At 35.5% G+C, this 10,532-nt stretch overlaps 1 protein-coding gene across 1 annotated transcript; it reads right to left on the bottom strand.

Moving 5' to 3' along the window:
- Positions 1-4,941: 4,941 nt before the first annotated feature.
- Positions 4,942-8,515, bottom strand: LOC149552781 (protein LYK5-like). The gene is made up of 2 exons (XM_089788323.1): positions 7,193-8,515; positions 4,942-6,168 (listed from the first exon to the last, which is right to left on the bottom strand). The coding sequence occupies exons 1-2, from the start codon at positions 8,129-8,131 to the stop codon at positions 5,179-5,181; spliced, it is 1,929 nt and encodes a 642-aa protein (XP_089644449.1). The 5' UTR covers positions 8,132-8,515; the 3' UTR covers positions 4,942-5,178.
- Positions 8,516-10,532: the final 2,017 nt, after the last annotated feature.

The raw sequence follows: 10,532 nt of genomic DNA, 5'->3' as shown, positions 1-10,532 counted from the left end.
AGTGTGCACAATAGGTTCCTTATCGAACTAAGACTAGGGAGAAGGTGGACTTTTCTAAGGTAGGAGATGTCAATCACAACACCAAAATAGATGCCTCTTCCAAGGCTAATTATCAAGTTACTCTACTAACCCTAAATAACATGCTAATACACATATACAAATTACGAGTGTCAAGTGACACCATAAGATTCACTATTACATAACATTAAACATTTTACGATTACAACATGATACACACATTCAAATTATGATACAAATAAAATACAAAGCAATGAGGTCTGCTTCTCTTCATTAGACTCAACCTTAGTTTCACAGATTGAACATAGGGTCGATTATCAATTCTCTGTTAGATCTCATAGTTAATAATCCTACACACTCAATTCACACATCAGTAGCTCGAGAAGAATCACATGCATGTATCTAAAACTCATTTGGATAATCACATATATCAAAATATCAAACTTCCATTTAAATAACCTTTATCTCTTTTCTGCTCACATATTTAACCATTAAAAATTGCATAATTAAAGTATTAATCATATTCCTAATCCTGAATTCATTTATTGTACTACACCATCATTATGCATGCTTATAAAATATCAAAAAAATATGATTAAGCATTTTAAAGTAAAACATCACACGACATAAAATAATATAATAATGTCCAATCCATTAGACAATGTCTTGACATGTCGAATCATAATGTATCAAAATAAAATGTATTAGATGTGTTTTGATGGATTGGGGCGAGGCCTCACATGAGGTAACTGAGATTTAAAAATGGAAATAAGAGTTCATTTATTTCATGAAATCATAGGCAACAATCCTTTTGCTTTAAATATCAAATTTTCATGAAATATAAACCTTCAAATCAGACTACTATGGTATAGCAAATTATGTGCAAACTAAAAATTTATTTTGAAGCCTCTAATTGGGTGCTTCAAAAATATGTCAAATTTCACTCTAAGGAATTACAAATGGACAAACACACTTACCAATAGAGGACAAATGTAATCACAAACTTATTTCTCATGAAAATCACTAGGAATCAAGTTATTAATATTTGACGAACTTTTGCAAGAATATTTCTATGAGTCATAATTGAAATTTTATTAAAAGTACTTCTACTTTGTCATAATATTACATCTCTAACATTTGCCCAAGTTGATTGTAATTTTCGTAGAAGATTGAATCATTTTCATAATATTACATCATTAACATTTGCTCAACTCAATTGTAACCATATAATTCCACATTAATCAATAATTATCCCCAATAAACCCTTTCTCTATTCAATCAAAAATTTCAACAAATTGATTTGTAATTAGAACTTCAACTTTTCCCTTCTTTTCCAACAATACTCTTTAGCTACTTTTTCTATTATATTAAACATTTATAGAAAATGTACTATTTTTTTAATTGAATAGAAAAATATAAATTAAAAGAAAAGAAATAAAGTTGAAAATAATAGATGTGACCAAAATTGAAAAATATTATTTAGGAGATAGACTAAGTTTATTGGGAAAAGCTCCCCGTGACTTTCAATTCCTCACGCCGAGAAATTAAAAAGTTCCGACTCAAAAAAACTTTTGCGGATATCGAAAAAACCATTGCGAATAGCGAAGAAAAGGCGGAACAAACGCTTTGAAAAGAGTTCCAAAGATCTCTGTTTCCAATCATAAGCCATTATCCGCCGTCAGAGCTTGAAATCGTCTTCAAAACATTTGACAGCAATGGCGACGAAAAGATGTTGTGGTCTATTTTGAGGGATATTAATGGCGACGACCTTCTGGATTTTGCGCAATTCGTGGATTTTGACACAAAAGACATCGATCTTATACCGATTTGCACGCCATGAAAAAGGCCTTTGATCTTTTCGATTTGGACGGCAACGAAACCATTTCTGCAGGTGAATTGCAAAGATTTTCAGACATCTTTGGGAGAAATGTTGCTTGGATGAGTGCCGTTGATTATGACAGAAACGGGTCTGTCAATTTCCATGAAATTTTTTAAAAGCATGCAAACTGTCCAAGAAATGAAGTCCAATAAATTTTTGAAGAGCATGCAAATTCTCCAATAAATTGGGTCCCATAAATCTAATTTGTCTATGACTCTTAGGGCATTTAAATCTGCATAAGTAATCAGAATACCTGGACAGGTGGAATTCTCAATGTCTAGCCAAGGATTGGTATGGAGATTTTAAAAATGAATGATTTAAAAATTCATATTAGTGTAATCGTAATCGGAAAATGCTCTCACGCTTGTTAACAGTTTCTCTCACTTGAGTTGGCCTAGTGGTGGAGAACTTGTACTCTTGAAAGAGAGGTCACAAGTTCAAATCTCACTGGGGGGTAGGGTATGTATGCCTCGTTTGTAGCGCCAAGCGCCTCTCGAAAAAGAGTACGAGGTAGTCCCATATCACTGTCACCATATGTAAACCCAAAAACTATGGCATAGTGTCGTGGACTATAAAACTTCCTTTCCTTTCCTTTCCTTTCTCATGCCCGAAAATGTGAAAAATAATTTCTCACTTTGGTAAATATCTTTGTCTGCTTCCACACACTGCAAAATGAAAACATCCGGCTTTCCACTGGTAATGTCGTTGGGGTAGATAGAGGTTATATAACTTTGCACATTTTATAATCACAAAATGGCTTGGGAAACTCCTCATCATATCAATTATTTATAGTGGGCCAAGTGAAGGAGAGGCAGCACAGTCTGCTTACTAATAGGGAGCTTTGGAACAAGGCTGAAATGGGAGAGCTTTGTAATAGGGACTGCAATCATTGCAGGATACACACAAAATGGATACGTTGATCTGATGAATGGGCAGGTCATTAGGGGAAATGAGGCAGTTGTTGTTTATGTATGCATTGTTGTTATGTCTAAACTCTCTATACTCGCAATCGTCGTTATTTTCCCTTCCTTTCAATTATCTACTATAAAAAGTCTAGGAAAATGATTAGTCGATCATGCTTGTACTAATAATTGATCATTGTTTACTTTTCTTGGTTGCTGATTGGTCTATTTGTGCAAAAAGTACAATTTTTTGGGTGAGTGGCTATTGAAGGGTCTTAGATACCACCTCGCACTCTATGAGTTCTACAAAGAGCTCCATAAACACGAGAAAGCCGAAAGGTTATATTTAAGCTCTTCACTGACCTAAAAAGGTTCACCGAAAGAATTGACAAATTTTGATATATGGATTAGGAACTTTCAAGTAAACTATTATTTTATTATAGGAAAATATTATTTGTTGTGACAGAAAGTGGAAAATAGTGATAGGGGTGGATGTATGATGCATGGCATGGAGGCATCCAACCAACGAATTTTGTGGCTAGATAGCTGCTGCCCGATGAATGAAATGATTGTAGGATATGTACAAAGCAAATATGTAATTGCCAATTACATCTGTGGTTTCAGAAACTTTTAAGGGAAAGTAATTGGCAAGAGTAAATTAACAAGAAACCACGTAAATTGGCAATTACACATCTGGTTTCTGAAACTTTTAAGGGAAAGTAATTGGCAAGAATAAAATTAAACTCCAAAATCTTTACCGGTGTCCTTACTATTTATGCTGAAACCAAAGCTTTAAACCAAGGTATGGATATCCACAACATTACAATGAAAGGGGGATTTTGGTTGAAAAATTTAAACTTATATACAAGACACATGAAGTGTTTGACAAAATGCCTCAATAAAATGTGATTTCATGAATTGCAATAATTGCAAGATATGAGCAAAATGGATTTGTTGAGAAAAAATCAGAAATGTTCAAGCAAATGCAATTGGTAGGTGTAAAGTCATGCTCGACAAATTTTGCCATGGACTTTGGAACATGTGTGGTTTATCCATTAGACTTTACAATTGGTAATTCTTTAATGGACGAGTATGTAAAATGTGGAAGTCTTGATAAAGCATGTGAATTATTTCATAAATCTTAATAGACTACAATGGTGTTAAGATATGTGCAAAATGTATTTTATTTAAAAGACCTAAGGAACTTCCAAACAAATGCAATTGGCAAGTACAAAGTTAAATTCGACAACCAATGTCAAGTTTTGAAAATGGGTATAGACATCCATCAAAACATAAGGGATAAAGAATTTTTGTCAATTGTTCTAGTTGCAACTATTATGATAGACATGTATGCAAAAGACAGATAATGCATGTTAATTATTTGAGATAATCTGGAAAATATTTGACAGGTAGGAGTGGCATAAAGTTTTATATAATCTTAAAATCAGTTCAATTACATTACAAACTAGAAGATTCACTAATTAACTAATAGAGATAATTTTTCTTTCCATTAATGTACCCTTAAATATATTATTCATATAATGCATGTTAATTATTTGAGATAATCTGGAAAATATTTGATAGGTAGGAGTGGCATAAAGTTTTATAGAATCTTAAAATCAGTTCAATTACATTACAAACTAGAAGATTCACTAATTAACTAACAGAGAAATTTTTTCTTTCCATTAATGTACCCTTAAATATATTATTCATATAATGCATGTTAATTATTTGAGATAATCTGGAAAATATTTGACAGGTAGGAGTGGCATAAAGTTTTATATAATCTTAAAATCAGTTCAATTACATTACAAACTAGAAGATTCACTAATTAACTAATAGAGATAATTTTCCTTTCTCCTTTCCATTAATGTACCCTTCGATATATTATTCATATAATGCATGTTAATTATTTGAGATAATCTGGAAAATATTTGACAGGTAGGAGTGGCATAAAGTTTTATATAATCTTAAAATCAGTTCAATTACATTACAAACTAGAAGATTCACTAATTAACTAATAGAAATAATTTTTCTTTCCATTAATGTACCCTTCGATATATTATTCATTCAGTGTATTTTACTATAGACTTACCCATTGGTACAAATGCTACTTACATTACAAACTATAAGATTCCCTAATTAACTAATAGAAATATTTTTTCTTTCGATCAATAACGTACCCTTCGGTGCATTATTCATTCAACATTATTCCTTCTATATTTTAGTACAGACTTATTCATTGGTGCAAATGCTACTTACAATATTAGTTAAAATCTCCTCATCAAATATAACGGCACTACCGTAAGAACTCTATTAAAAGCAATATTTCAGATTGGGCTTAAACGTGGGCATATACAAAATCCCTCCGTGTTTAGATTATCTTGGTTCCACTTCAGAAGACATTGTAGCGGCACTAAATCCAGTCATGCCGGAGAGCTCCACCCTGATCTCAGTGATGCTCGGACGCAATGCCAGATCTCTTTCCACGCATGATTTCGCCACACAAGCAACTCTGAATGCCGCCCCCAAATCATACAACTCCTGCAAATTGGGGTCCATCCAATCGCTGAGCTTTTCCTTGGCATTTTCACCCTGCAGCAGATCTCTAATCTCATCCGACAGAAGCCTTTCGCCATAGCCGGGGCGCCGATTCTCCACAGCCATTCTGCCGGATAAGATTTGCAGGACAACTACCCCAAATGCAAAAACATCCAGCTTAGGCGTCACAAGCCCGTCTCGAAGATACTCTGGAGCCATGTATCCCTGAGTTCCGATTATATGACTGGTTAGGGCAGAAACCCCTGCGCCAGATGTAGCCATTCCGAAATTTGCAATCTTTGCCCTAAAATTTCGATCCAGGAGAATATTGCTGGTTCTGAGGTCCTTATGAACACAAGAAGGATTCATGCCGTGATGCAGATACTCCAATCCCTCTGCTATGTCCACAGCGATCTGCATCCTCTGCTTCCATGAAAGGGCGTCACGGGCTCCTGCGCCCTCAATCCAGTTGCTCAGGGACCCGTTTTCTACATACTCGAAGACCAGATAGACATGTTCTTCTTCATGGCTGAGACAGATGCCCAGCAGGGTTACCAGCTTGGCGTGATGGAGTTTGTGAAGTAAGTTTATCTCCTTTGAGACTTCCCCTTTCATCTGCTTTATGGCCACTTTCTTTCCGCGGAGAAAACCGCTGAAAACAGAGCCCTCGATCCTGCACGCCAAGCTGAAATTGTCTGTAGTCTCATGAAGTTCTTTCATGGTGTACTGTATTAATCTGTCAGACCCTAGTAGATCCGACAGCTCGGAGAGTAATGGGTTCGAGTCCTGGGGAGTCTCAACCGCCTCTAGTTTTTTGGCCTCTGTTTTCTGGAAATTTAAAACAACTGAATATGTAAGCAAAGTTTGAACAATGGGCCTACAATCCATGCAGATTCAGATCTATGATGTTGTTGAAATGTTGAAATGTGTGATTCACAGAGAAAACTGAGGATTTGAGTGTCAAAAGTTGGTAACCTTTGAAAATTAAAGTTCATTAGGTAGATTCGGTGTTAAAAAATTATAGGATATTTTAATCTACATTAGATTTAATGTTATCAGAATTTTTTACAGTCCATGGATTAATTGCTGTTGTTTCTCAATTACGCTGCTGTTTCTATTATTACGTACTTTGTCAGTGACATTGTAGTCAATAAGGAACCAAAACAGAGAAAAGAAGTGTTGAATCAAATGTCGGATTCTTGAAAATTAGTTTTATAGATCCCACAGATGGCGAGCTATGTACACATCAATAGAATATGATGATTTAAAAGTTGACGGATACTCATAAATTTTGAAATAACAACGAATCTATACCTGACACCAGAACCTCGAATCATAGAAGGGTGTTGAACTAAATAGGTTTGACTTGATCATGTAAACAAACAGTCACTCTAGCCTAAGCAAAGATGATAATTAGAAAATTCACGGATACCTACAATTTTGTAAGTGACCGTAGATCTAAATTAGAACTGCAGAAATGGCAAAATTTTAATTCTAAAAATAGCTGCAGGCCAGGGTTTGAACGAGAGTTTGAGTTCAGAAATGCCAAAGTTTTAATTTTAAAAACAGCTGCCGGCCAGGGTTTGAAACAGAATTTGAGTTCAGAAATGCCAAAGTTTTAATTTTAAAGACAGCTGCCGGCGAGGGATCGAAAGAGAACTTGAGTTCAGAAATGCCGAAGTTTTAATTTGAAAAACAGAGATCGGCCAGGGTTTGAAACTGAATTTTTGTTCATGTGACAGAATCTGTTGAAAATAAAGAGTTTTATACGAGCTACAAACAAGCTAATCAACAACACGGACAATTTCGAATCTATAAAAATACTTAGCCGTGCTAATTTCAAAGGAATTACCTGCGAAATTTCCCGGCGCCTCCTCCTTATGAAGCACACAGCAAGTGTAATCGAAACCCCCACCACAATGAGCAGCGCAGCGGCAACAGAAGTAAGAATGACAGGGAGTCGATCCTGGGATCTAGAAGAGGGAGGAGAGTACAAAACCAGAGGAGGCGAGGCCGTAAATGTAGGGGGAGGCGGAGGAGCAAAAGGTCCCGTGGGAGGGATGGTGGGGGTATCATTGAGGGGAATTAGAAGAGTAGTGTAGGGGTAAATGACGGGATTTGATTCCTCCAATCCATTTGCAGAAATGAAGTCCTGGTGCCGGATGTTGAATTTCGCGGTGATGATGTCGTCGTCGTCCTCAACATCGGCGATATAGCTGAGCAGATATTTGATGCCCTGGTTCAGCTGTTGACGCGTAGGGCACGCACAGCGCAGCGGCGCCACAAGTTTCATTCCGAGATCTAGGTCATTCTCGCCGACATTAGGGTTTTGCTCTCTCATGGCCTGGCATGTCGTAAGTCCTTCCAATGTTTGGTTCGCGATCTTCAGGTACGTGTCGTCCCTCTTCACAGTGTAGGTCAGATTCGCCTGCGAGAATTTACCGGCACATTTGCAGTCGATGGGGAAAAGCACAGCCTGATCTTTGTCCAGAGATTTGGAGTACTTCGTTAGAGTTAAGTTGCTTGCAGAGGCAATTGTGGCGGGGCTCGTGCTGAAAAGGCTGCCAATTGCGTCGAGGGACATGTAAAACTGCTGAGCTCTGTAGAGGGCAAAGGTTTTGCATTCTTTAGAAGCACCATTGCAGAGGTACCCGGAGCTCTCCTTGTGAAAATTGTCGCAATCTTCGCTGTAGTCCTGAGAATACACTTGCTGAGCCATTATTTGGGATCCATAATTTCCTATTATCAAAATACCTAACCAGGCAGGAAGTATTACCCGGCCCGCGGCCATGGCAGTTCATTCAACGGAAATGAAGCCTTGTTCTAGTTTTTACAGGAAAGCTCTTTCCTCTGGTTGGATTTCTGTGCGATAAATATCAGTGCTGGAAACTAAAGGTCGGGTCTTCTACGCATTTTGAAAATCAAGCTCAATAAATTTGTCGGAACATCGCTGGCAGCCATTGAAAGTCCTGAGTTTCCCGTGTCTGTGGCAGCCATTGACTCGAGCTGTGGAAAAGAAGCCACAAATAGTTAGACTTGTTTCACACATCTCTAAAATCTCTTCGACTTTTTCAACACCGTTCTGTTTGTCAAAGGTAAATTCAGGTTATTTTTATGTTCAACAAAGCTTCCATGAATAGAATATTAGAGAATTACATGGTACATAAATGTATCTGATTCAGCATGAAGACATCAGTTGAGGATTTAAATGCATGAATATCTTTATTCAGATAAATCTATTGGATGGTTTTAGGATTTCATCATGTTATCATTTTTTTTAGATAATCTCATTGGATGGTGTTCATATTGGATTCATGTAATCATTTTATATCAATATTTTAAAGTATAGATCGTAGATCTTAGTTAATTCATTATATATATATATATATATATATATATATATATATATAGTTTAGAAACCTGCACATTATTTAGAATTATTAAATGAAATTAAGATTTGACTTGACAATTAATATTTATTAGAAATTATATTTAAATTATTTTAAATTTTAAAAAACTAAAATAACTATAAGTACTTCTTTTTATATATTGTTAATATTTTTTTAAATATTGATTTGATGTTAAAAAAATAAATTAGTAATGGCAAATAAGGTAGTGGTCAAAGATCAACTTATTAAATGGTCTAAAATATTTTAATTTAATTTTCAAAAATCAATAAGGTCAAAGATTTATTATTATTATTTTGCATACATGATTTTTACAATTTGTCAAAAATGTGTGAGAGAGAGAGATAGAGAGAGTGTGTGTGTGTATTATTAAAGTCTTTTTTAAATAATCAATTCTATGGTAAATAAGGTAGTGGTCAAAGACTAACTTATTAAATGGTCAAAAATCTTTTGATTCAATATTTCTTCTCTAGAAATGAAACCTCCTTATTAAACAAATCACACACACATATATTCAATTAGTTATCAAATGGTATGTATGCTAAATTAAAATAAAATAATAATTTAATGTAATTAATACAACTATTTTCAAATAACCTAAGAAAAATATAACTAATATGACATTGCAACAAAACAATAAATTTAAGCAACTCAAATAAGGTGTACTAATTTATAGGTCATTCAACTTACTGTGTAAATGATTAAGGGGAGAGACTAAAATTATATTTTTCTCTATCTGACAACTTATATGACAATGATCAATATATCTAATCTTTATATATATAAAAAATTAATGATATATTTTCTTGGATTGATTTCTAATGAATGTTGTTTAACTTTCATGTTTCTTTTAATGAATACGTCTTTACTATTAGATTAAAATATTAAAGTACATATTCACAAAACATAGTCAAGGGATACATGATCATCCTACAAGAGTCACACGGTCACAGGTCAGAAGGCTACAAAACCATGCATAAAAACAAAAACTCACCTCAAGTAGCCAAGGTTGTACCAGTTGAGGGAGGTGGATCATAGTTGTCATCTTTTTAACCCCATCCATCATTAGAGTCCACAGATGGGTCGAGCATAAACCACCCATCATTAGAAGCATCTTTTTATTTATTTTTTTTCTCCTTAGTCGTGGGAGGTGAAATGGCCAAGGCTAGATGAGGGAATAACCATTTAGACAAGTTGGCCTCAGGCCACAAAGACCCACCACCAAGGGTGGGCCAACTAGCAGTAGGAGCAACAAGAGCAACAAGGAACCAACTAGAGTCACGATGCCATAGAGAAGTGGAGTGGCCATTCCGACCATCATTTCCATCATCGAGTGACTGGTGGGGAGCCTAGGACTAGGGAGTCTAGGAATGATAGGTAGATGACTTACGACTATGGTAATGGCCATGAGGTGGAGTGTAGTCTATAGAAACATAATTCAATGGTACTCTAGCCACCATACGTGGGGTATTGCCCCCTCTTATGATGTGGAGCCTAATTAGACTCGGAAGTTTATTCGGTGTTGTTCTGCCTAGATTATTTCTATGGGGATTTTGGGGTAGTACCCCTTGCAGGATCTTGGTTAATCCTAACGAGTGGTATCAGAGCCAGGTTGTCATTTTTTTAAATTTAGCCCAAGCTGTCATTTTTTTAGCTATCCTCTACAGGAAGGTCTCATGGTTGAGTGGGAGTGATGGAAAATGAGGGTAAGCTGAAGGTTGAGAAATTTAATGGGCAGAACATTCAGTTATGGAAAATGCAAATGGAGGACTATTTTTATTAGAA

The sequence above is a fragment of the Cupressus sempervirens genome, chromosome 6 (genome assembly GCF_028749045.1).
Source record: "Cupressus sempervirens isolate cs-2001-9-10 chromosome 6, ASM2874904v1, whole genome shotgun sequence".
NCBI lineage: Eukaryota > Viridiplantae > Streptophyta > Pinopsida > Cupressales > Cupressaceae > Cupressus > Cupressus sempervirens.
Note: the sequence above shows the minus strand (reverse complement) of the source record. Positions and strands in the feature narration are given on the sequence as shown.

Excerpts from the sequence above, each read along its gene's own strand:
- LOC149552781 (XM_089788323.1), bottom strand. The coding sequence starts at position 8,131 with ATGGCCGCGGGCCGGGTAATACTTCCTGCCTGGTTAGGTATTTTGATA. Across the intron at positions 6,169-7,192 it reads GGCGCCGGGAAATTTCGCAG|AAAACAGAGGCCAAAAAACT; the intron begins GTAATTCCTTTG and ends TTAAATTTCCAG.